Here is a 27,794-nt window from a genome sequence, read left to right on the forward strand (position 1 = left end):
TTTTTTACGTCTAGGTGGACACTGAGTGACTTTAGTTATGCATCTTATTCAGTGAGGGGCGGTCATACTTCAGCAGGCAGGTATCTCAGGATAGTATCTGAAATAACCTGGTGATGGGATCATGTGTCAGTCCAAGGAGAGTGATTTCGCCGTGGTTGCTGATTCAACAGCAGCACATCTTCCTTTATCTCCCTTAGTTTTCATCTGTTGTGTGAATTTTCAACGGGAAAGCGCCACCGAATTCCTCCTACTTCTGCAAGGGTTTCGACTGAGCCTGGCCGCGGGGCTCCAGCCTCCGTTTAGTCCCCTTTAGTTTGTGCTGTGTGTGTGAGGTCGGGTGCGCTGACCGCGTTCCACCCGGGAATAAGAACCGTGTTTTCCGTGACAAGTTCCTCACAGTTACCTGTTTATCCTTCGTCATTTTCCCACGCCGCCCTCCAGCCATTCCCGCTCCTCAGCCGCTCCCTCCCCTCAGCCATTCCCGCCGCGCGGGGGCGCTGCGGAGCGCGCGGCGCTGGCCCCGCCCCGCAGCCGGCGCGGCCCCGCCCCGGAAGCGCAGCCGGAGCGGCCGCCGGTCCGGCTCCGTGGCGGCGGCGGCGGGAGCGGGAGGGAGGCGGCCGCGGCCGAGCGGGCACCGCCATGGAGCACATCCGCACCACCAAGGTACTGCTGGTGCTGCGGCTCGGGAGCTGCGGTAACTGTGCGGTCGGGAGGGCCCGCCCAGCCCGGCGCGCCCGCTGCGGGCGAGGGCGTTGTTGTTTTCGCTGCCTCCTGCTGTTTTGTGGCTGGTGCCGCCCCGCGCGGGGCTCTGGAGCGGCCCGGGCCGCTGGAAGGGGTGGAGGGCTCTGTGCGTGCTGCTCCAGTGTGGCCCCGTGTCTGTAATAAGGGGAAGACGCTAAAAATCCCGGTGTGGGGGTTCTTGTGGTGGAGTGGGGAACAGGATAAGCGAGCTGGGAGGGGATTGCATTTGTTTTGTGTGCTCGGGATATGGTTCCGTGCAGCTTTTTCTAGTTTTGGAGGCAAATCTGTTGCGAAAACAACCGATTTGTTTTCTCCTTTTTGAATATTCCAGTGTGTGCTGTTAAATACGCAGGCCGTCAGTGCCTGTGTAATGTGTTAGGCTATTAAAAATGTGTCAGCTAAGCTGTAGCTGGCATTTTGGACTTCTGTGGCTTTTATTTCCCATTATTAGTGTGTTAGTCTTCTTTGTATAATGAAGATGCGAAAGGAAGGTCTCTCTTGTTGTGGCTAATCTTTAAGTGAGTACTAAGTCACAGCTTCTATAGAATTAAATTTCTAACTGTACTTTTCTCACCTTGCTCATCATCCCTGACTGCAAAGGTTGCTGAAAAGACTCCCCCTGTCTGTTGGGTCCTGGGAATTGTGATTAATCCTGAACCTGGTAGTCTGACTTTAAAGTTGATTTATAGATATTTTTAAAAAAGGAGCGTTCATAGTTCCTGTCCTAGTACTAGATTCACAACCAATAATTACATAAAGGAAAGGGCTTTTAAATTTTTTGAGTAATAACTTATATAACTTTTATATAACTGTTTATAGCTGCTTTTATTTTTCATATACATGTGTATATGTCAAACAGAAAGAAGGTCTTTGAAACTACCATTAGTGACACTTTATTAGTCTGAAATTAGATGCACTTTATTAGTGCATCATGCTGACAGATTTGAGATAAAGTTTCTTTATCAGCTGTTTATTTACAAACATGAAAGTCCTTGTTTGGAAATTTAATATTGTATTGTTACAGTCAGTAGCTGATTCCAAAATGAAAGCTATACTAAAGCCAACGAGTCTTGATGATCAGAGTATCTGTTTAAGTTTCAGACCTGAAATTGACACTAGAAAGGCTGCAGGTTGCTGATTTCTTTGTGTCTGCAGGTGATTGTATTTCTGCATTGTGTTTTTGGGGCACTGCTGGGGAAAAAATACTTCATATAACAATAGAAGTGAAGAGAGAAATGAGCCCTGAACACAATTTGTAAGATACAAGACTTACTACTTGAAGTGATTATTTTTATAATTCATATGAAAAAAATTATGCATTCTTAAAAAACAGTGTCATGGTAAGAAATAAATAGAGTGAGATTTCTTTTGTTACAGCTGTGTTGCTCGCTTAGCTTTCTGCAAACTGTTGGTTTATCGAATATCCAGACAGATTAAAATGTGTATTGGCAAGCATTAGAGGTATAGGAGCAAGAAAATAAAGTACAACCTGCACTGTGGGTCTTGAAGATTCACTTTGTGTGTAGGTTCAAGCTGGATCTCATGCCAGCTGTTCTGAGACATCCCTGCTTTTTCTAATCTGACAGCATTCCTGTTTTTTCAGTTTAGTTAAGTCATAGTGAAATAAACTTGAAACAAGAGTGCAGTCTTGCACAGATGAACTGCTGTGCAGGGCAGCTGTTATCCCCAGGAGAAGGTGATGGAATTGGTTTTGTAGCTTCTCCAACTTCAGTTTACTGGGAATGTTGAAATTAAAATTTCTTTACAACTGTCCACACAGCCATCTGAAATTGAGTGTAGCTTTTTGTGAAATTAAACTGTCCAACAGATTTTATGTTGAATAAGGAAGTGAGGTCAACTTAAAAATCACTTCTGAGAGTTTTATGTTTAAGTAGCAACAAATGATCAAATTCAGGTTATTAAATGTGGTGGCGAAGTAAAGAATATGTGTTTTTTCAATGAATCTTGATAGTATCCTTAAGGATATTTTAAAGCAAAATGTGGTAGAAAAGGCTGAAAATTCTTCAGTCAAACCTGTTTGCATATTTGAAGTCAAATGTGAATTAGTGAAAATACTGCTGGATTTTTTTCTCCTGGATATGCAAATTTTTGCTTAGTTTGACTGCTAAATCAAATCAAACAGCAAAAGGAAAAAGTGTATCATAAGCTGAGTACCCATTTAATCTGGTTTGAGTCAAGTTTAAATGAACGTGTCATCTGTGGAGGCTGAATCTAACTCAGTTGTCTTTAATAAAAGTTTATCTGTGACTTGGCTTTCAGAATTCTTGTAGACTTTACCTAGGTAAGTGGAAGTTGGAGCACTAATGCCTGTCCTCATCTAATGTAGAAATGCAGCTTTGAGGAAAGCTGCCTTATTACGTGGAGGAGAAGGAAACCTCACATGCCAGGATTTTGTGGGTTGTGTTACTGGAGCAAAGCTGGGGCAGTTTCTGTGCACTTTTCAACTTGCTGGGGAGGTGCAGTGCCAGGTACTGGAGCAGTTATTGCTGCAGATCTGCCCAGTATGGATTCTGTGTTTTGGCTGTGGTGTATTCACTTATGCTGCTCTAAAGGAGGACTTGGTGGTTTCAGCATGATGTACTTTGGTGTACTGATGCATCTAGTTTCCAATTTTTTTGCTTTCTAAACTGAAATCTGGAATATTATCATAGTGCTGACTTCTAGTATATATTTGTATTTCCTTCATTCTGTTTTGTATTCATTGTTGTTTTTTCAGCTTTTGAAAGCAAAATTGGGCCTTTCTAGATCCTAAATACCTGATTTTTTTTCTGTTTTGTATGTGCTTTTAGTAGGTAAATACATCTGTACATAAGAGTTAAAAATGGCTTAACATCTGCACAGTAGATATGGGTTCTCCTTGTCGCCTCCTCTGGGTGCTGGTCTTGCTGGTGTGGAAGTTTTTGGAGTTCTGCCATGCATTTAATGGTAGCACAGAGCTTTAACTTGGCATTAATGAGACAGTGCTGCCAAGAAATAGAGGAATGCGTGGAGATAAGCCATTTGCCACACTCCTTTCCTGTTCTTGCACACAAAGAATCGAGTAATGCTTGTTTCAAATAGAGCACTCTGTGGAGCCCAGAGTTAGGAGGGGCAGATAAAATACAGGCTATCTAGAAATAGTTATTATTTTGAAATATTTTCCATAGGATTGAGATAACAGTGTTGATAGAATGCCAGAAGGAGTTGTTGGCCCTTGTGAGGCTCAAGCATGAATTATCTGCTTCAAATGCCAGCACAGTCCTTGAATTTCTAGGAGGTTTTTTTGTAATTATTAGTAGAATGCTTACATTTCATTAAGAATGCATTTTGACTATGAGGCAAGGTTATAATAATACTGATTTTTGAAGTTGGGGAATTTATAAAAGACAGTACATAGCTAAAATGGAAGTCAGGTTTATGGCATTGAGTGTGCAGACAGCTAATAAAGCATATTGCTGAGATCAGCTGTTAATTCAGTGCTGGCATCTCAATACCAGGAAACTGTTAGTGCGTGTTTGCTGTGTTTTGGGGAAGCAGCCTAAAAGCTTAGTAATTATTAATTCTTATTTTAGAAAAAACTGGAACAAAAAATAGCTCAATGCTTTTTATTGAAACAGGATATTTGAACTAGTTGGTCTCAAAGCTTGTGACCACTCTAGTTTGACCTGAATAGCCTTGTATGTGCTGTCTTATGTTTCCTACCATTTTCAAAATTATTGCAACAACTGACAAAACCTTTGCTAAGTTGTAATTTAAATTCTTCAGAAATTCAAACTTAACTTTTATTCCCCCCTCCCCTTTTTTGTTACAGGTAGAGCAAGTGAAATTACTGGATAGGTTCAGCACAAGCAATAAGTCACTGACGGGAACTCTGTACCTTACAGCAACTCATCTGTTATTCATAGATTCAAGCCAGAGAGAGACCTGGGTAAGGATAATGAATGCTTGTGGCTCAAAGGCATGGGTCCTCCAGATACATTTCTTCTTCCTTATCTAAGGTTGAATTTGTTTACTAAAATGTTCTTAGCTGTTCTTTCTACTCTCCTCCTTCGTGGTATCATAATAAGTTAATAATTCACAGGTTATGCTCTTGCGTGACGCTGCTGCAGTTGAAATCAGGTCATGTTGAAAGTTTTGACTTTTCCTCAGGCTGCTGTAATTTCTTCTGTAGCTTTCACTGGTATTTCTGAATGCATGTGTGTGGTTTTCTTTAAATAACTGACTTACACCATGATTCTGAGGCAGGAGTGGGAGACTGATACATAGGTTAAGCATCAGGTTTAAAATTTCAGAGTTAAGTTACCTTGTAATTAGATTCTGTCTTGGTTAAATGAGATAGCAAAAATGCTAAGATCTCAGGTTTGGGCAATATTGATGATAACATGCACTTTTTTAGAGCATTAAGCAGCTGTTTCTTCACAAGTATTCATCTCTGAAATAAAGGGTTTCAGATGGGGCAGCAGCTTCTTGTTGACCAGTACCAATGTTGTGCAGTCAAAGCTGGCTAGTACATTAGTTTTTGTGCTTACTGCCCTGGTGGCACACATACGGATATCAAGCTGTGGCTCCCACTGGAGTCCAGCCACCTGACTTGAGTAAGTGCCTTAAGTCTTCCATCCTCCAGGATGAAATAGCATCTCCCTGGCTGTTGTTAATTTTTTTTCCTGTAGGTGTATTTTCCTTGATTACCCTTAATCCTGTATCCTGGTTATCTAAGTGCCTCATGGTGCTTTCAAGAAAATTCATTTTTCTATTATTTGTTCTCAGATACAAGGTACACCTTTGTACAAACCAAACTGTTACCCTTTCATACAAAATGGGTTTTTGGGGACAGCATGATTCAGAAGCATTACTTGCTTGTGTCTCCCTATGCACTGCATTAAGAGGTTTCGTTTTGGGGAAATTGAACCCATACTCCAAGTACTGCATTTCTGATGATAATGCAAGTACCAGGTATTATTATCATAATGTCTTCAAGATAGTCTCTTAGGAAATGCATATTTGGCAGCACAGTTTTCAGTTGTCAGTCAAATTCTGATCAGTGTTTAAGAGGATTTGATTGCTTCAGTGAGGTAATTGAAATTCTGTCAAGAACATCTTGTTCAGTTGAGGTAATGTATCTGTGCCTTTCTTCCCAGAGTTGAACCGCTGTTACTTTCTATGTATTTACCTAAATCTTGTGTAGATTTGCCACACATAATAAATCTGTGGAGGGCTTCTGTATGTCCATTGCTGTGACAGTGCTGTTAAAGTGGTCATAAACATTTAGCTGAGAAACTGTCATGTTTATCTAATACAGTAGGCAATATAGATGTTTTTCTTTATTCTATCTGTTAAATACCGAAATTTTGAAATCTTCAGTACATTGAAATATTTTCCCTTACTTCCTTTATTTTGTTTGAAAATTCTGAAATATGTTTCTGTAGATTCTTAAAAAATATAGATATCCTGTCTGGACATTGCCTAATGAGGTATAAGCCTATCAGTTAACAAAGTTAAAAGAAAACTGAACAACTACAGTGGAGTTTTACATCTCAGTTTTGCACTTAGAGGAACACTTCAAAATGATAGAGGAGAGTAACAAAAGTTTTATACATTTAGTATCCTGATCAAAATGGCATTCTTGGATTTCTGCTTCTAAATGTATTTCTTTTTATAACTGGCTGACAAAATTAGTCAAAATCCATATTCAGCATTGCTTAGTGTGCTGTCTTGCATCTGCTGATCTAAGTAGTATGTTATTCTTATTTTTCCTCAGCATGCTTACTCTGTGAGTTTTTGTATGTCACAGATACTACATCATCACATTGCTGCGGTGGAAAAACTTCCTTTGACTACTTCTGGCTGCCCCCTTGTCATCCAGTGCAAGAACTTCAGGATAGTTCATTTTGTTGTACCCAGAGAGAGAGATTGTCATGACATTTATAATTCTTTGCTTCAGCTCTCAAGAACAGGTAATTCTTGTAGCTGTAAAAGACTTTGCAGTGTATGAATGGATAACAAGCTGGGGTGTGTGTGTGTAAACCAATTATCTTTTATTTATTTTTTTAAAAACACACATTATATGAAGTCTCATGTGGGTTTGGTAATAAATAGGTTTTTTGATTAAATATTAATCTGCATAAAAATTCAGAAGCTGCATTGTCTGGCTTTTGTATATCAGTGATGCTCCTTAACAGAATGAGAGATTCCTATGTGGTTTTTTGCATTTCTAGTGGTGTTCCTGAAATTGTGAATATAAATGTGTATAGTCTCTCTTAATTGTGTGTTCCATCAATTAAAAACCCACTGAGCAAATCAGTTGTTACTAATTTCATGCAGTTTCAAAAATAAAGCTGAAATTTGATGTTAGAATAGCATTACCAGTTCAGCTTTACAAGAGACTTCTGTCAGTACAGTCTTTTGCATTTTCTGCCTTGTGTTTAGAACAGTGCAAAATGTCATCTGTCATAAGTAAATAGCCTACTAGGAAAAACAAAGTTTTTGAAAGCTTTTATTTTTTAAGGGAAACTTTAAAACTTCCTTTTTTTAAGGTCAGTAGATGTAAATTTTAGTTCTTGCCTCCCAAAACAGTTTGTTCTTTCAGATCCTGTGAAGTCTTTTAATAATTCTGCCTTTTGCCTTAAGTTTGTCAGTCTTCATTTTGTGACCCTTATGGCTTTAGAAACGTCTGTTCTGAAATAGGTCAAGCACACTCAGGAAAACTTTCATAACCTACTTCTGACTAGGTATCTGTAATTATCAGTTAACTGTAGGATAGTTGCAGAATAAGTATTTCAGGCATGTCAAGTATCTATTATTTAGTCTTGCTTCTGTGGATCTTGAAGCCTGAGACTTTCTCTCCATTACATATTCTTTACCTTTTAGCAAAATACGAAGACCTGTATGCCTTTTCTTATAATCCTAAACAAAATGAATCTGAGCAAGTCAAAGGTTGGCAGCTTATTGATCTAGCAGAAGAATATAAGAGAATGGGAGTGCCAAATGATTACTGGCAGTTGTCTGATGCAAATCGTGATTACAAGGTAAGTGTTGTAATGGAAGAATGTTCTGCTCTGCATCTGTTTCTGGTGAGGCCTATAGAAAAGAGCTTACTGCCAAATCACTTGGCTTGCTATATAAGCAAGAACTTATCTCTAAGCAGGTAGAGAGAGTTAACTCCTTAATCAATGTGCAGTGTCACAACTTCCTGATTGAAGGTTTTCCCAAGGCCTCATTGGGAGAGCGTGTGTGTATGGATGCATGGGTTCTTTGGGATTGTTTTGAGAGATGCTTACCTGTTGGAAGCCCAGCCCCACTGATTCTGGTGCTCTGCAGCTTTGTGATGTCTCTCTCAACTGAGCAGGATTCTACTTCAGCATTTTGCAGTGCTGGTTGTGGTGGTGTGGCTGATTCTGAGATTAGATTTCATCTTACTTTGTAGTCTGCAAGTATTAAAAATGAGGGAAATAATTTCAGTATTTTATTTGAAACACATTCTACTGCAGAGTTGCATTCTTTAGAGTGAATGCTGGTATGGTGATGCTTGGATGTGTAACTTGGATACCAGTTTGTACTACTTTCATGCATGGCTTGTCTCCTTTGAGTTGTTTACATTTGTATAAAGAAACATGGTAGTGTTTATCTTTTGTGTCTTAATTCACCTTACATCTTTCAAATTGAATACAATATAAAACTAGGTTAGGCTTTGTGTCTTGCCTATAAAATCCTTTCTGTCTATCTGTGTCTTTCAGATTTGTGAAACCTATCCTAGAGAACTTTATGTTCCCAGAACTGCAAGCAAGCCCATAATTGTTGGTAGCTCCAAGTTCAGAAGCAAAGGAAGATTCCCAGTGTTGTCATATTATCATAAAAATAAAGAGGTATAGTGTGACTCCTTTTTGCTGTAAAAGTGCTGAAAAGTATTTCTCAACATTTGACAGTAGTTCAAGGGTTGGTGAGGAGGTTCAAGTACATTGACTTGTATGGCAAGGGTGTGACTCAGGATAACCCTGAATACAGCTGACAGGAGTGGTGCCTAACAGGATGTGGAGTAAGCCTAGCCAGTTTAAAATAAATCCTTAAGTAATCTGTTGACTCTACTGAAGTTTTCAGAAACTAACATTAAGGTAACTGAGGATAGCTTTCTCTTCAGGTATCTGTCTTCCTTGATACATCAGAAATAAAATATGTTAGGTCAAAATGGTAGGGAAAAAACCCCAAACAGATAAATCAACAAAATAAAAACATTGGTTCTTCAAGGAGTTATTTGCAAGGTAAAAAAACTCTACAGGGTAGGAAATAAGATTTTGCAGTGGGTGGTGTAAAGCAGCATGTACCTGTCTCAGCTGTGGAAGGAGCATACTGTCACCTTGCTGAGTTAAAGAATTTTTCCACGAATGTGAAGTTACTAGATGGATTTGAACATAATTATATCATTATTTGAATATTGGAAGATGTACCTGATACCTTCTGAAATACAACATATCATTGAAATGACATTACAAAAATTACATTAGATGATAACAAATTGCACTTGCAATAATAAAATCATGCCTGCTTTAGTGAAACCACACATAGTTAATGCTGTATTAAGGGAGTAGCTTGCTTTCCTAAAGTATAATTTTTCCAGTCTGTACTTTTGTGAGTTTTTATGTCAATTATGTAAACTGATACCTTGCCCATAAAGATAAACCTGAAAAACTGTTTTGATGAATATTTAGATTTAAGTTGTAGCTACTGTGTTTCAGGGTTTCCAAGGAATGTGCTTAAAAAGTTGGAAAACCTGAACTTTATTCAGTTTGCTGGTGCTGTCTGCTGAATGAAACAATTGGTTTCAGTGTGTTTTGAGATTTTGCTAAGCACTTCAAGTACACATATTAAAATGATGCTGATTTGTTCTTTGTTGTTTCTGGCAGGCTGCAATTTGCAGATGCAGTCAACCTCTCTCAGGTTTCAGTGCCAGGTGCCTGGAAGATGAGCACATGTTGCAAGCCATCAGTAAAGCAAATCCTTCAAATCGCTACATGTACGTCATGGACACCAGGCCCAAGGTACATACTTCTGATGCTGCAGACAAGCCTCTCCTCCTGAATATTAGAGTGCAGGAATACAGTGTGATTTTGAAAACTTTGGAGCCAAGTAGGAGTCCATCTTGAGCAAAAATGTTGTAAAAATGAGGTTATGCCTCTCTGTTCTGGTGTTTTGATTACTTGCTTTCTTAAAGAGGGTTTAAGGTTCAGCTGGACAGTTGAACCTATCCCAGTAGTCAGCTAGAATTCTCTGAATATGCTGCTACACTTTGAGAGAGGCATTTAAAAATATACTTAAATCATAGTTAAGAAGTGAACAGTTGAGTGGGATCCAGATAATTTTGATTGTTTAAAATGAAATTCAGGAAATGGTGAGCTGTGATGTGGTTTCTTTTGGAATGGGAGAGTACTATGTTCTGTGTAAATGATCTGTACAAACTGTCTCAAAAGTGAGGAAGTGGAGGAAATTCTGTTTTGGCATTTTGAGGTCATCATAAAATGGCTTGAGTTAGAAGAAGTCTTAAACATCATCTCCAGCCTCTGATGAGGTTGTTCAGAGCTCTGTCCAATCTGGCTTCGAACACTTCCAGGATCCACAGCTTCTCTGGGCAATGTTTTCCAGTACCTCACCACCATTCTTCATCACTGTCTAGTTAAACTGAATTCTGTTATTTTATTAAGTTATGTTATTACCTGTTACAATGTATGGCTGATTACCACTCTTTAGACTCATCTTCATTTCAATTAGTATTAATTTCACTCAATACAGGAGCTGAAAATGTCTGGCTCTTACTCTTTCCTTTGTATGTGAGATGTTTGTAGTGTCTTTACTCAGAAATATTTGGACACAAAAAAAAGGCTTATTAGTTACAAATCTGGAGAGGAGAATGGGAATTACTAAATGCATTATTCAGATATGTCAGCTCTAAATATAGACTACTTTTTTTTCAATATCTATATACTCTCCTTTTCTTATACTTCAGTGCTTTCAAGCTGATTTGCCACAAACTATATTAGAATCTGTTTATACTATGTGCTCTTGTGGTTTTTTCCCAATGTGTTCAATTGAAATTGCTTGACTTTTGTTTCTTAATTTGATTTTTATTCCAATAATGTTTTTCTCTTTTTAGCTTAATGCAATGGCTAATAGAGCTGCTGGGAAGGGCTATGAGAATGAAGACAACTACTCAAACATTAGGTTCCAGTTTGTTGGCATTGAAAATATTCATGTAATGAGGTCTAGCTTGCAGAAACTCCTGGAAGGTATGTTTTAACTGTACTAAAATAGTGTATTTGAACACAGGGTGTTTTTCTGAAGTCTTTAATGATAGGTTACACAAACTGCATTGGCATTTCTATGGTTTATTCCAGCTCTGTGTTTAGTACCAATTTGATGTGCTTTGTGGTGATGAATTACCTTAAACCTCGACCTTCAAACTTAAACCCAACTGAATAGAGTTACTCTGAGAAAATTGAATGGCAAATATGTCTTCAGTGAGCTTTGTTAGTATGTCAGTGAGAGACTCCTGTGTTTTCCAAGTGTGTGCCTGTAGATACATTTTCATTTACAGAATATCAGTTCTACAAGGGGCGCTTTGTTCCACAGAATTCACAGTGAGCATATGGTCTGTACAAAACTTGAGTTTTTTGAGGACTTGGTGAGCCCCTTGTGTGCTTGTAGGTGTTTGTAGAGAAGGGGGCAGGGGGAAAGGTGAGCCACTTCACCGTACCACTGCCTGCCTCCTGGTGGAGAAAATGGAGAGGCAGAACTGTGTTCATAATTCTGTTAATATTTTTTAGGTAGGCAGCTGAGAGAAAATTTAAGACATTTTGTGGATTCTGAGATTAGAATACAGTGGCAGAAGTAAGGCTTCCACACCTGACACACAATACATGTGTAAGTGCTTGGCTTCTGGAATTATGCAAGTATTTCCAGAGACAGAGAAAGTTTACACTTGTATGGAAGCCTGTTTTGATGAAGACATGCTGTTACATTGATCAAGAAATCTTACAGACTCGTGGTGTAATCTTTATTTTCATTGATCCTGGATGTGCTGCTAACCTATTCTTCAGGCACTGTGCATGGAATCCTGCTGAGCTTTGATAATCTGGATCTTTCCAATTATTCCTGCATGTGTTTTTCTTAAAGAAAAGATGAGAAGCATGATCCTAAGCTTGAGCTTTTAGATTTTTCATAATCCCCCTTTCTCTTACTAATACATTCAATTCTAGGAAACTATCTAATAAAACTTGATTGTTTTAATTTTTTAAGAGGCCTGCTCCTGTGTAATAATGTCTGATGCAGAAGTGTGTGCATCACACAGTTCAGCTTCACAGACATCATATTCCTTCCATTTGAGTTGGCATCCCACCAGCAATACTTACTAAATAGTATTGTAACTGTAACTTTATTTAAGGATATGGAATATGTTTTAGTTTTTCCTTGTGTGAAGAATTGGTTTGTTTAAACACTGTTGAACAAAATAATGAATAATCTCTGTTGTTTGTTTTCCACATAAGTTTTTTTGGTAAATGAATACAGTTGTTTTACCTCTGTTCATTCTGTATGTTTTCTTAGAGTTTTGCTGAATGCCACTTTAGTAGTAGGAGCACCTTCAGGGATAGAAAGGACCCTTAAAATGTAGGGATGTCTGCAATAATTTACTCTTCAGCCCCTTGTAGAAATGTGCTGTCAGTGGGATGATCAGGAATAAAATGCCATGAAAATGGTTCACAACTTAAAATGAGGAAAATGCCATTTAGCTTCTGTGTACTCACTTTCCCTGAATGTGCTGGACTGAATGTTCTCAAATCAGAGCATGATACCAATGACGCTGTTTGTTCAAGCACCACTTTAACTGGGACTGCCCTCAGTTCTTTGGGCTTTTTATAACAAACAACTGTTACTCATTGTTTGGTGTGTGTCCTGCTCCTTGGCTTTGTGTCTGTCTGCCTGATTTCCTTCAGAATCTGCAAATTCCACTGGCAAGCCGAATGTGAGACAAAATCCTTCCCAACATCCTTTTGTAATGGGACTACACCATGGAGCATGCTAGGGGGATTCAAAATGTAGTCTTCATTTTGGATTCAGCTGTTAATTAAATATCTTGCATGCAGTGGTTCAAAACTTTTCAGTGTGAATGTGATGACTCTATCAATGAGCAGACTACAACACTCATGGGAGAAACTTCACATAGACTAAGTTTGTAGCTGTAACACTAAATACAAAGTTCAGTTTTTATATATTTAAATTAAAATGTTACATAACAGAAAGGCGTGAACTCTGATAAGCAAAAGGGTTTTGGGTATGTCAAGAAGGCAGCATTTCTGCAGAAAATGTTTGGGGAAAAGGCTCAACAGATGTTGCAATCTGTTACATATATTTTGATGGTGGAAGTGTGTAAACTGAGTGGGTTTTGTGAGTTATGTAGAGTTTTCTGTATAGGGCAAGGGATTATCTAGGTTTTTTATTTGTTAAAAAAAAGCCTGCCTGCAACCTGCTATGCTTCACTCTGCAGGTCTAGTCACCTCCTGAACTGCTGGCTGAGGCTTTGCTAGTAGTGTGAATAATGACAATCAAGCAAGGGAACATGGAGGTTTTGGGACTCATGTGCATGCAGGGCTTGTGTTTTTTATGGTGGGATCCATATAGGCAGAACTATCTTGAGTCCTATTTATTGTGAAGTAGCTGAATTATCTGACTGGTACTATAAATGGTACCATAAATCATCTTTCACCTTTTAAAAGACCATAAGGAACTAGAAAATAACTTTTTTTTTCAGCATATAAGACTTGGACCAGTACCAATGCATTTGATTTAATCACCAACTAGTATAAAAAATGCCTGTGTTAATTCACAGAAATGGAAGCTAACTCTTGGGGCTTAACATATGTGTTCCTATCTCTGCCTTCGTTTATAAAAATATAGAAATCTAGCTAGGGAATTACTAGTTGTGAAATATTTCTGCCAAGCTGAAAATTCTGATCAAAACCAGGTTTTGACAGCAGTATCTGGGTAAAAACAAACTGAGGGCTGGAAGCCTGTTTATTTCCTAGCTGGAAAGCTTGTGCTGTAAATCATAAGTTACAGAATGTGTAGGTGTGCTGCCATACCTCTAGACATGGCTTTGTCTGTCCAGTCCCTTCTCTACAGAGGTTTTAATTTCCTGATACTTGACTATTTTCAGTTTCTTTCCTTTACCACAGAGTGGTGGATGTGTTTGTGTACTGTTGTGACTGATCAAGTGTATGGAACCACTGGTATAGAGAATGACTTGGTCCTTTCAGCTAGCTCACATTCTCATCTATGTCTATTTTCTCCATGTGCCAGATCTTTTGGAAGCAGAACTCTTGCCTAATGGTGCCCTTCAAAGGCAGGGGAAAGCTAGCTTGCTTTTACTTCTTTTATTGATATTACAGACTAACCTTTAAAAGTAGGTCTTCTCTCCTGGGGTTTCTTGATGTTCTATTACCTCATTGTGCTGTGGTTTGCTAGTTAATTTTATGGATGATGAAGATCTGTGGGTTTTGGAAAAGGTGCTGCAATACTTATTTGGAAGCCTGTCATTGTTCTAGTATTCAGCAGCACCTGGCACTATGAATCTTCCTGAGCAGTGGGGAGTGTGCCAAAACTTGTTTGACTGAGAGCTTAGAAACATCTAGTGCAGATACAGGAAAGCTCTTGGAGGCAGTGATTTGAGTTCATAGCCTTCCTTACATCAAGGGACTTGATTGAATATGAAGCTGCATCACAGAATTACTTGGTGAATTTTGTTCTCTGCTTTTGCTGCTGACTCACTTCCTTCCATGGCGAGAGATAAAGATGATTTTGCAGCTGTTGTATCCCTACTGCTGATTTTCATCTACAGAACCTTTTTATTTTGATTTACAGCCCAATGCTCTAGAATCATTAAATCATTTAGGTTGAAAAAGACTTTTAAGATCATCAAGTCTAGCTGTTAAGTGTAGTGGAAAGTAGGCTTCTACTGTAGAAGAGGCAGGTATTTTTGTAGCTAGGAGCCTTGGGTGTCTTTTCTTAGAATTACACATGGCTGAAGTTATGTTAGCAGATTTTTTTAATTCCAGAAGTTCGTCATGTTTGAATAGTAAGGTAATTGTGTGAGTTATTATTCAAAATTGTACAAGAAACAGGCTATCTGTCTTACATGTGAATTGGTTCTATGTGAGAATCTTTCAGTCTACCTCTGCATCTCTTGCTGCTACACTGCAAAGCATCCTTCCTTTGAGTTCTTCCTTGCTCTCTGAATTGACATTATTGTTACAGGATCAAGTAAATTAGGTAAGAATGATAGAGATCAGTTAGAAATGCAGTGTGTCAAGTGTGAAGGTAGACAAAATTTCAGTGGATTTCATTTGTCCCTGTGTTCTTGTACTACACTTACTTTATTCTCCTGTGCAGGGTGGAGGTGATGAAACTCTGGCAGTGTGGCTCCTCTGAGCTGTGTATATTGTCTGGATGCAGCTGCTTCCCTACTACTAGTACTAATTAAGTATTTCCAATGAGCCTTTGGCATTTGCATTGCCTTCTCTGGTGACAAGACTAAGGCTTTCTGGTGGGAATAACCAGTGTATTTACTTGGAATGTTATTTTGTCAAAAAACCACAAAGATCTTACTCTTGCAGCTCATGGTTATATAGATCTACAGAGTTGAATTCTGACTGGAGAACATTTTGTGGTACTCCTCCCTTAACCATTTGATTAGAAATCTTTCAGGAAACCACCATTCAACTTAGGACATAGGGGATTAGATACAACATGCAATTATTCTTCTTTCTCCATTGCAGAGTATAGGTAGCTACAACTGCTTAAGGCTTTTTAACTCTTGGTTTCTTTCAGTCAGTGGCACAAGAGGTTTGTCTGTCAATGACTTTTTGTCTGGTCTGGAGAGTTCTGGATGGCTGCGTCACATCAAAGCTGTGTTGGATGCTGCTGTCTTCCTAGCCAAGGTAACTTGCATGCTGCTTCTTTCTTTGGTGGGAAGTTGACTTCCTACCAGAAAAATTATGCTTAATATTATGTAATGTGTAAAATTCTGCAGCTGACCTTTTTGGAGATAGGTGTTTAGTATATATACCAGTACATCTAATATGCTGGTTAAAGTATTATATGGTTTTTTATGATTGGAGATGTTAAACATTCCACCCAATGCTCTGGGATTTTTTGAATGCTGTTTGCTCATCTTGTTGGGAGACAAAGGGATTCTTATGCTTCCTGGTTCTCTAGATATTTTTGAAAAATGTAACCAGTTTGGTGATGGATGGAACAAACTATTATTTAGTATACTCTGAAAAGTGGAACTGGGGCAGTAATTGTAGAGCAGCCAAGGTGGCTATGCTGACTTCATTTGGCAAGGAAATAGGATTCTGTGAATAATTCAGAGGAACAATTGCCTTTGCCAAGCACTTAGGAAGCCAAGCGCTTGATCTGATGGTAGAGGGTAAAGAAAAAACCTGGATCTTTGTTTTTGCTAGGTGAAATAACAAGGAATTATCTCAGTTAAAAGTGGATGATTGTCCTAATGATGACCCTCAAAAATGTCTGAGCCAACAGGAGCTGAAGCTAATGAGCATTTCCTAGGCCTTTACTGTCATGTAGCATAATGATGAACAAGTGGTATCTTTAATGATGAGTTAATGTCGTTTGGGTTTTTTTTTAGTATGTGCTCAGTAATGTATAATCTAATTACTTTTCTGTTTTCTTGTAAATTTAGTTTTATAAGGGGGAGAGAGAGAACTGGGAACCCCTGTAGAGGTTAGTTTATACAGAAGTGGTAGTGGAATTTCTTTTCAAGGAGTTTTCTATACTTCTATGGAGACAAGTTCATACTTTCTGATACTATTAAATCTTTTCCTCATAGTAAACATTTTTCTAGCTTTGTTAAATAAGATGGCCTATGGTATTTATTTACTAGTTTTTGACTTCTGTCTAGAAAAGAACATTGATTAAGAAACAACTGTGTTTTGCAGGCAATAGCAGTTGAGAGTGCAAGTGTATTGGTACACTGTTCAGATGGCTGGGATAGGACTTCCCAAGTTTGTTCCCTTGGAGCTCTCTTGCTAGATTCCTATTACAGAACAATCAAAGGATTCATGGTAAGCAGACCATTGCAATGTTGATTGTTCCTTGGTAAAGAAAGGCTGTAAAATGTTTGAGTGTGAAAGGGAGCAAATGTACTGAATTTTTTTTTTTTTTAGTTTAAAGTGTAAAGTGGGAGTTGCAGTATATTGAGAAATACTTCATACAGATATGCTTTGCTACATGAAAAAAAATCTTTAAAATGTGAAAAATTGAAATGAAATAAAAATAGCAAATTGCTTTAGTCACCCTGCAGAAACGTTGCAGTGGTTGCCTTTTGCATCCCAGCAAGTCCCTTATCTATGACATAGAAGGATTCCAAAGTGCTTATGTGAGGTGGCACACATACTAAATTACAGCAGCTCTGTGCTGCTGTAAAACAACATTTTTGTCTGTTTCCAAAACAACATTTTTAAAATCTGAAAATGATAATTCCCACAGTGATAGAGACTTAAAGATGTCTAAGCAATCTAAATTTGTCATCTTTTTATATTGAGGGAAGAATTTCATTACGATTATTCCAAATTTTAGACTAGGAAAATCAACAGTGTTCTGCAATGACAAGGCAAGGTGTTATGGGAACTCCTCAAGGATAAAATTAGTTCAGTGTATTGTTTAGATCTAACTGCCACAAATATTACAAGCAGTGAAAGTGAAGTTGAGGAAGAATTAGAAGAGGATTAATTTGTTGTGAATAGTGAGAATCTTTAGGGAAGTAATTTAATCTTTTTGGGTTTTGATTAATCCTTGCTTTCAGTTAAATTTCTGTGACAGTCCTTTGTTCATTTTGGTGCTTGATAGTGTGACCAAAGTGAGAAAAGAAGATAGTGTTGATATGAGCAAACTTACTGTTATAAGCGTTAGAAAGAATATATTATGTGGTTTTATATAAATTATGATAGCAGGCATGCAGTACTAACATTTTTCTTATTCTTTGCCATAGAAAGTTAATAACCTACTAGTGAAGTCATGCAACATTTTTCTTAAAATTATCAGTTACCTGATTAGCAAGTTGCTTAACTTTTTTTACTAGTTTTTTACAAATGTACTTTGAGAATCTTGTGAAAAGCTTCCAACAAAATAAAGAAGTTACAAAGTCATAAATAGTTGTTTCTATTGTAACTTATTTGACTCAGATTTAAAGTATAATATATTGATAACCTGTGGGGTTAGCACTGTAGGTGTAAGATTGAGTAATATTTTACATGAGATTTTGGTTTTTTTGCCCTCTAGGTCTTGATAGAGAAAGACTGGATCTCCTTTGGGCACAAGTTCTCTGACAGGTAGTTCACTCCTCTGATATAGTAAAGTGTATACAGCAAACTGGGCTAAGTATTCTTAAACAAAAGACAGCTTGTAAGTGTTGCATTTCTAGCCACACTGCACCAGTTCAGCAATGAGTAAGCTGTTTTCAGTACACACGGCACTTCTCCTGCTGCCTACAGTGTATTGCAGTTTATACCTATTGGATAATTGATTTATATTGCAGATGTAAATTTTTAGTGCTCCTGGTGCTTGCTTGCAGAAGTTGATGACTGCAGCAAGGTTTGCACCAACGTATAGACAGTGCAAGACCAATCTAAAGCTACGTCCCAGCTATTTAGGCAATATGAAACACATAGTTTTGGTATCTTTAAAGATAAGTTTGCATTTATGTTTACTTTGATGCTGAAGTCACACCTACCTTTAGAAGTCCTGTATGTTAAGAGTTCTGTTTTTTCCCTTGATCTGCCTGTCATCAGCTATGACAATAGCCTTGCTGCTATTTACTGCTTATTAATTTGCTTTAGCTGGTAGACTCCATATATTGACTGTGACAGTATTAGACACAAAGAAACTTAACTGTCTTATGTTGCTATTTTGTACTTAATATAGATGTGTGATTACTTATAAGTCAGAAAAACAGGTCAAATATAGACTTATTTCTATTCAAAAATTGCCCCAGTTCTTGAAGTTAGGTGCTCAATTTCCAAATCAAAGCTAGCATCAAATCAAGGTACTGTCATTTAAAAACAATTGCAGCTAAGACTTCCTTGATTTCTTACTTAAACCAGTTTCAGTCTGTCTGTGGAATCTTTTTCAGATGTTGTCAGTTGGATGGTGATCCGAAAGAGATCTCGCCAGTGTTCACCCAGTTTTTAGAAAGCGTGTGGAATCTCACCGAGCAGTTTCCGCAAGCCTTTGAGTTCAATGAAGCTTTCCTCCTTCAAATCCATGAACATGTCCATTCATGCCAGTTTGGTAACTTCCTTGGAAACTGTCAGAAAGAACGAGAAGAGCTAAAGTAAGCAGGCACATTGTAATGTGTCTTTTGTTTGTTCTGGCAGACTAAGAACTTCGTGAATCTTCTTCATTTTAGACTCTGAGTAGAGGAAGGATTGGTAGTACTGAAACCTATGTTGAACTGCATCAGGGAAGAAGGCTGCAGACAGCCTTTCTAATTCTGGTAGAAAATCACATTTCTTTTTCATAGGGAAAGTTAAGGTTTTCCTGCTCATCTGTTTTTGGGGATTTTCTTTCCCCCCTCTAAATGTAGGTAACCTGAAGTTAGGAGGTATCATGTAATTTCCTCTCTTTTTAGCTAACCTTACAATTCTTGCCTGTTCAAGACTACTCATTTAGAAGTACTAGTAAGATATCTTCAATGCATTTAGCTGGAAAACTGTGAAATTTTTATCAGTTCCTCTTGCATTGTATTTTAAAAGTATTTGTTTCAAGTAGGCAAAACTTGCACATCATAAGCATTTATCTTCTGCTTGTTTGCTTGCAGTCAAGTGTGTTGACCTCTAACTTTTTTTGTTTTAAGACTAAAAGAGAAGACCTATTCCTTATGGCCATTCCTGTTGGCTGAACAGAAGAAATACCAGAATCCTCTGTATAATCCGGACTTTTCTCCAGAACTAACACTTTTGGAGCCTAATACAGTATCATTCAATTTTAAGTAAGTTTAAATAAAATACATTATCTTTTCTTCAGCTCTGTCTTACCTTGCAAACCTAAAAGTGTGTGTTTTGTGCAGGTTTTGGAGAAATATGTATCATCAATTTGATCGAAGTATGCATCCCAGGCAGTCTGTGTTCAACCTTATCATGAATACAAGTGAGCAAAATAAACAACTGGAGGAAGACATTAAAGAACTGGAAGCTGTAAGTATTACAAAATAAGTGTGTGCCCTTGTGACCTGTTCTTCAGATTATAGTTGTTGCAGTGCTGCTAGTTTTCACCTGAATGTCACTGCTGTATGGTCTAGCACTTACTCTGTGGGATGGTGACTTGGACTTTCACTGCTTGTTTCTATGATGAGTGCTCTAAGGCACTATTTATTCTGCTTTAATAATGAGCTCTGTTATGTAAAAGTGCTATTATCAAAGCCTTACTGAACGCAAGTTTCACAGAAGCTTAGCTTGCCTTAAACTATTTTGGATAACAAGGTATCCATGTAGCTACAGCTGTGTTGCTAAAGTAAGGAGATTGAAAATGTTTTATTTCTATTATAGCTACTAAAATGGAAGCAGTAAGTATTGTTCTTCTTTTAACTTCATATGCAGGTGCATGCTGTTTTAAGTCATCATAATTATGGGTCATGTACATTGTAATGGTTTTATGAAGACAGGGCTTAATCCAGAGACCAAATGTCTATAATTGACTTGCAGGTGGTGCAGTAAACAGCCAGGGAAAGGCTGATTGATACTTCTGTTACAGTCAGTTAAGGTGCTGAAACTTCTGAATAATGCCTTTTAAGGAATGCAGAAGTCTTCTGATAATCAGTTTTAATACTTGTGTGTGGAAAGAAATGGTAACACAACTCCTGCGTATTATGTTGGAGGGGAGAGGGAGGGGAAGTACAGCTTTTCTAGGAGGAAAAATTTTATTAGACTGATCCTACTGTAAAGTAATGAATGCAGGTCACTTAATCTAATACTGTTTCAAATTTTAATTTTATATATATTTAAAAAATTTTATACAATTGAAGCAGCAAGGTGAAGAGAACTCAAAAAACAATCTAAAGAATAAGCAAGAGGAAAGTAGTCTCAGCTCTGAATTTTCTAGAACCTCATTCCATGATATTAACTTCACCTGAGCCTACATTTGTCACTTGAGAGATCATGAGATATAGTTGTTTGAAATCCTGATGTCGGCTTTGCTACTGCTGTTTCTATCTGTAAAAAGTTATAGATGGAAACAGCAGTAGCATGAGACTAAATCCAGAGACACCAGTCTTCTGGATTTAGTCTCAGTTCTAATCAAATACAAACAGATCAACAAACAAATCTCTTCAGTTAACTAGTGTAACCTCCCAGTTACTGGGTGAGTTTGAATTAAAAACAAAAATGAAGTAAGCAAACAACCCAAACCATGTAACTGAAAAATCCCTTCATCCTAATCTTCCCTCTTCTCTTGCTCATGCTGGCAGGAGACATCCTTTTCTCCTTTCCTGTGTTTTAGTTGACATTTTTTAGAGTATTCATGCATTTGAACAAACTGTATTGGCATTTTTTAGATCTAAAGGAAAAAGTCTTTTAGAAGGTTTTTAGGAAAGATAGAAGGGCTTTAAATATCAAGCTGCTTTATTACTAAGAGACTCATGGTCTTTAAGAGATTGCAAGATCCCTGCTTGCTACAGTGCCAAGGTCTGTCTTTGTCTGCTTCTACTCCAGAAAGTATTTCCATCTTGATAGCAACCAAATAAGGGGCAAGCCTGGAATAACCTCTCCTTCTCTGGGGATATTAATAGGCATTCTTTGTCTTCTGCCCTTCTGCAAATTTTAAGCCAGCAGTGCTTGTAGCATCAGCAGTAAACTGTGGGGAAGAAGCTGGGGTATGTAAGAGTTCTGCAGACACTGAGTTGGCCAGCAAAAGAAGGGGATACAGTTCCTTTAAAAGCACAGTGTTATCAGTAAAGAGTCATGCCCGCTGTTAGTAACTGTTCATTGTATTTCAGAAAATAAAGCAGAGAAACGGGCGGTCAGATGTGGTCCTTGTGAAGGAACAGGAGCAGACGGCTCCTCCTGCCCCTGTGGCTCTGAAATCCCCTCCGTGCTTCCAGAAGGAGCAGCCGCCGATGCCGGTGAACGACGCCGTGCGAACCATAGAGGGCAGCAACACAGCAGACAATCGCTACAGCGAGCTGGTGTCCGAGTTCTCCAAAGCCGAGCCTGCCGTTGTCAGCTTGGAGTACGGAGTGGCCAGGATGACCTGCTAATTCACATCTGGCACTGTGTTCTTCTAGACTGATTAAATGGAGAGATGGGTCATTTTCAGGATGGGTCTGTGCTGCATGACCAAAGCACGATTTGTATATCAGCAAGTTTTGTTAATGTAGACTAGAACAGCATGCTAGTTGTCAGGTGTTTGCTGTTCTTTTAAGGGGGGGAAAAAAGATGTAGTTGTCTTTTTGAAAGAAATAAGGGGCATTTGGTAAGTAGTGACTGAAAATCAAGGAATGTTATGTCTTTGGACTTAGGTCAGTTTGCACTAAATTGATTTAAATAGTAATATTACTTTATTCAGTATAGGAAACCACAGATGGTCTTTCACAAATTGATTTTATTTGGACAAAAGAACTTGAACTTTCTATTTTAGGAACTGAGGCTATGTGTATATATCTCATATGAATACATATTCCCTTACTTAGTGTCACCCAGTACTAACTTTCAGTGTATTAAGTGCCATGGAAAAGTATGACATATTTCAAATCATAAATAGTTGGCCTTAAAACTGTCAGATCAATGATTTTGTCCTTTACTACTGCAGTCTACCTGGCTCTGTTTACATTGTATTTGCTCAAATTTTTATATCCTTAAAACAGGACTGAATATAAAGAATGAAGCATGCCTAAGCTGGCACAGCCTTTCAGCAAATAGCTATATGAATGTTAACTTATCACTTGAGACTGTGTTTTTTCTTCCATTTGCTCTGTTGTTTAAAATATAATAGATTGACCTGATTTTCCTCTCTGGCAGCTCAGTAGATTGAGCATCATTAAAGCTGCAGGTTGTCTGACTTTAGGTGTTTTGATTTGTGGCAAGGTATTTAGGTGTAAAATAAGATATGCCACATAAGAGAACAAAACTAGCCAATAACTGAATAATCAGGTTCATTCAGATTGTTTGCTATGTGCTGTGGAGTTGTTCAAGGTGCAAGAATGCAAGCAAAACTTTTGGAAATAGTTGTTCCCAAGTTAAAAGAAGTCACATGTCTGAAGCTAATGAGAAACCGAGTGCTTCCTAAATGTTTTATTAGAAGAAAACTTTGGTTTTTTGTGAAAACCCTTCTCATCTTGTAAAAACTTGTCCAACCTGTGCATATTTAAAGTAATTTTAGTATCTGGAAATTTTTATGTATTTGGAGACAGGACAAAACTACTTCTAGCAGGATGCAGTAGAGATCATGGAACATAAGAAAAAAGGGGGAAATTCACAGTTTGTGTGCTTAACTATGTATCTGTAACCTTCTGGTAAGGGAGAAGGTTTTCTGAAATTTGTCTTATGATAGATTTTCTGAGCAGGTAAGAGAATTAGGAAGAAAAATATTGGTGCCCAGTTCTTAAATAGAGGTATGAATTTTAAGTTTGGGTATTAAGATCCCTAATTATGTTAGATTAATGCTACTGATCATTTACATCTTGATTTAAATAATTTTTGGTTTCAAAGGACAATAATTTCATTCTCATCCTAATCCCTGAAGTGTGTTTTGTCACAATTACTGGTGTGCACAATTTGGCATAATTTGGCAGCATTTCCCTCTGCACCATATTGGATCCAGGACTCTTAGCAAGGCCAGTATAGGTCAAGATCAAGGTGCACTTGTGGGGCTGTCTGGGAAAAACCAGCTGTGACTCTTGTATTTGGCTATTAATTCACTCATTTCACTAATTGATTTTTGAAACATAAGCATTTTTATTTTCAAAGATATAAGCATAGTGTCACATTAAAATATATTATCCACTTACTTAAATACATTTAGAATGTCTCCACTACAGGTTTTGACAGTTTCATGTTTGCACAAGTGGTGCCTTACAGGGTTGCAGCAAGAGAGGTTTTTGTGCCTTGTTATTTATTGTCTCCCCTTCTCCCTCACCTTCTGTATTAAATTTGTTCTGTGGTTTTCCTTTGTAAAAACATGTTGTATATTAAGCTTGTATTATATCACAGTAGTGAAACAAACTTATTGCTGACAATATAGGTAAGTGTTACCAAGTACCAAGTGTACTTGTTTTAATATTTAGCTGCTCTGGTGTGCCATGTACACTTTTCCTATTTATTGTTTAGAGTTTATAGACTCAAAAGATTATATTAAGCTTTTTTGCAAATATTGTTGTATGTTGTTTTTACTTTAACAGCCATCTGAGTGCCCCTGTATAGAGGGGTTTTGGAGAGAAGATCTGTTCCCTTTCAGTACTGTTACTTGGAGTTTATTTCAGTCTTCAGGTCCTTTTTATTGGCAGAATTCACTTCTTAGGGAAAGGAACTGGAATGTGTTTTTATTTTAAATCATGGTAGGCATGTTAAGTCACCTTTAAAATGCCATAAAACTGCTCAGGCACTGAGCTTGTTTCTTGATCAAAAAATACAATACTTCCTGATCTGAAGTAAATATTTTACTTCAGTTAATATGTAAATAGAGTTTTATAAGACTGTTTTGTAGAGCAACCACTTTGTAAGGTTCAGGTAGCCCTGCCAGCTCAACCCCCAGGGTCACCAGTGAGGAAGGTTCCTGCAGAGAGGCATCTGTCTCTTCTCATTTGCTGTTAGGCCTAAGCCAAAACTACCTAAAGCACATGGGACCTGTGGTGCAGTGAATAGCTGGTAGTCAAGTGAGCTCCAACAGAAAGCTTGGCAGGATGGCCAAGACTCAGCACAGTGGGGCTGTTCTGTGTCCTTCAAGAAGGATTAAAAAAAAATCAAGTAAGTTGACTGTAAAATTGTGACAGAAGCCTAGGAACAAGAAAGAATTTGAATTCTAATTTCAGTGGATGAGCTTTTTCTTCATCATGAATATGCTACTCCAAGAGCAGTTACATACTGAAAGGCACCTCATACAGATCAAAATAATGTGCAGAACTCTCTCTTTCAGGCTGTGACATTAGTTTGTGGTCGGTATGCTCACCAGTTGATTGGGAATATAATGTCCCAGACAGAAAGTTGGTACATTTGATTCTGCTCCATAGGTTGCAAGACTTTGGCACCTGTCAGTTCTGTTTGTCTTAAGGAAGTCTCCTTAGGTGAAGTTTTTGGGTTTCCACATTCTGTGCTCTGCTTGATCTTTTTTCTTTTAATGAATCAAGCTGATAGTCTCACCTGAGAAAACTGATTTCACTTTTGTACTCCAGGCAATTTAAAATATTTATTTCATTACTACCAAAAGAGTTGGGCTTATTTTTTGGGAGGCTTGCTAGTGTCATAAGGTATTCTTCAATACAATTTTAAGTATCCAACTGTTCTGTTTCGTAGGGCGACTGCCAAATCGACAGACTAAGAAATTAATTAGGCAACACTGAACTGAGCCTGTGCATTTTCTACACATGTCCAATTACTAGTGACCTAAATCTAGGGCAGAAGCCTGAAGTCTGGAGAGTCCTTTTAGAGAACTGGAACTGCAGTCCTTCCATAAAACCACACAACCCTGTGTAGAACAAATGCCCTGATAGAATGGTTTTGCAGAGGGAAAGCTAGCACAAATCAAACTGTGACAGTTTTATGTGTCTCCTCCTCAGGGTAAGCACAGTGGAGAATGCCTTGCTGGGAAAGGTGATGTGTTCTTCCTCTCTAGTTGCTGTTTTCCTGAGGCCTTTTAATAATGTAACACATCAGCAAATCTCTGAGAACTTGCTCCTCCCATTCTGGTAACTCGAGCACAAAACTGGCTGCACAGCTGGGCTGAAGTGGGGCTGGGATAGCTTGGCTTATCTACTGTCCTCTTAAGGAAGTGATATAAATAATATAAGGAAACTCAATGTTAAAATAGCACAGGGCACATGCTGTCAACATCTGTTCTTTAGAGTGCTGCCCTGCTCTGGAGCAAGTGTGACTGGCATAAGGGCCTCTCGTAAGCATGATTGCTTTCTAGTTAGTTTAAAGTAATCTGATTTCAAACTAGATCATCCCCCCAGTGGTATTTATAGATCTTTAGGTCAGAACCTAAAGGTTGCTCTTAAAACTCCTGTTTATTTGCTAATAGTTTTAAACCTGTGGCTGATCATAGGCTAAGTGTACTGGTTGTGAAACCTATATTAACCTTTAGGATTAAATCTTTAGATTGAAGTCTGCTTGGACTTGCTTTCACCATTTATGCCACACTTTTCTCCTAGTGTTGCTTATTGTGGTGCTTGACATCAGTCAGATGTAATGGGCTTCTTAATGCTCTGGATGTTTCAATAACCTGAGAGACTGTGGCTTTCTTCCACTGCTCTGAAGGCTCACATCAGCCTCAGTGAGCAGTGTGAGTGAACTCATGCTTGATCTAGCTAGCTTGACCTGCCTCCATGTTAAATAACACAGAAAATCAGCACAGCATCATCACTCAGTGCAGCTTCTGTACGCACAATAGGCTTAAAGAAAGGAATGTAGTCGGGGACCTGTGTCACAGCATGTAGCAAGGAACAGGACACTGCAGGACTATGACTCATAAAGTAGAAGCAGTAAAGCTGTTCTGATGTCCAGCAGCAACTCAGGGACTTGAGGTGGAAGGTTAGAGGCATACTGCTTCTGAGATCACTTTCCAGGTCCCAGAGAATTTAGTGACCTGGTCTGTGAATCACATATTTCTGAGTAGTTCTGTACTGGCATCGAGGAGCAGAAAATGTATATGGAACTGTGTTTCTTAATCTACTGCCTTCACGTAATAATAATAGTGTCCTGATGGTGATGTTGAAATTGGAGCACAGTATCTTGTTTATTCTTGTTTGTATTTTAACCCTTGAGGTCAGTTGCATACTGTTTATAACTAAGTGGGATTATAGTTTTGGCACACACTGTTTTCCTTGTTAATGAAAAGCACGTACACATCTTGTGCTTTGTATCTCTGCATATATTTCTGCTGAGTGCTTTTCTTGCAAGCAGGCAGCCTTGGTGAAGTCCCATGATGCTGCTCCACCAAGCATTCCTCATTACCTAGCACTACAGATTGCTTTTCTTGCTCTGTCTTAGTATTGCTCTTCAGCCTTACAGTTTATCTTTACAGCTGTCTGTTGACAATGTCCCTTGACAAGCATCTTTCCATTGAAGAAAATGGGTTCAGCATTTTTCTGTCTCTCAGGGATTTTTACCCCTGAACTAGTGAACTTGAAAAATAGTGCTTACTCTCCCCTTTGGGGCTTCTGAGTGCCTGTTGACTTCCACAGTTGGTTTGGTTACACATTTTAAATTCAGATGTGGCTATTTTAAATAAAGAAATTAAAAACTTAGTCAAATAATAGATGTGACAAAGGGAAAGAGAATTTTTCATTGTAAAATATCTGGAAAGACTGGCTGTTTCACTAACATTTATTGCTCTATGTAATGCTTTCTGTAAAAGTCATTTATCTGTGTGCTGGGATCATGCTTGATGTATATTCCTGAAGAAACTTTAGCAAATGGAATTTTGTAACAAGTATTTTATTTGTATGTGTTTTCAAAATCCATAAGGCTTAAAATAAAGTGATCTTAATATTGCCAATCTAACTGGACATTAAATATTTACAATAGCATATATAAGCATTTATAATAACTGTGTGTAAGCATTAAAATTTTAATTTTATGGATTAATCATACCTGATACAGAGTACAGAAATGAGTTGACCTATTTATTAGGTTCTTGAATGCTTCTGTAGCTTTTAGATACTGGAGATGGCTCAGCTTTGTGTTACTGAATCTTGATTACTGCCCTGTTAATTACGGGCACTTCTCTGATCTTAATTTAGGACTTAACTGTCAGGAGAGTGCTGTGTTTACTAATTGTTACTATTA

The 27,794-nt window shown here is 38.1% G+C and overlaps 1 protein-coding gene across 2 annotated transcripts; it reads left to right on the forward strand.

The window, feature by feature from the left end:
* The first annotated feature begins 522 nt into the window (after window positions 1-522).
* On the forward strand, window positions 523-27,509 carry MTMR6 (myotubularin related protein 6). Of its 2 annotated transcripts, XM_054628354.2 has the most exons (14): window positions 523-663; window positions 4,553-4,669; window positions 6,533-6,695; window positions 7,609-7,766; window positions 8,475-8,603; window positions 9,639-9,773; window positions 10,883-11,015; window positions 15,610-15,719; window positions 16,740-16,865; window positions 18,082-18,131; window positions 18,932-19,132; window positions 19,655-19,789; window positions 19,868-19,994; window positions 21,791-27,509. In XM_054628354.2, the coding sequence occupies exons 1-14, from the start codon at window positions 640-642 to the stop codon at window positions 22,049-22,051; spliced, it is 1,869 nt and encodes a 622-aa protein (XP_054484329.2). In that variant the 5' UTR covers window positions 523-639; the 3' UTR covers window positions 22,052-27,509. The 2 variants fall into 2 exon arrangements, with proteins under 2 accessions (XP_054484329.2, XP_054484330.2); XM_054628355.2 differs by lacking the exon at window positions 16,740-16,865.
* Window positions 27,510-27,794: the final 285 nt, after the last annotated feature.

Source organism: Agelaius phoeniceus, chromosome 2 (assembly GCF_051311805.1).
Source record: "Agelaius phoeniceus isolate bAgePho1 chromosome 2, bAgePho1.hap1, whole genome shotgun sequence".
In the NCBI taxonomy this organism is placed as follows: domain Eukaryota; kingdom Metazoa; phylum Chordata; class Aves; order Passeriformes; family Icteridae; genus Agelaius; species Agelaius phoeniceus.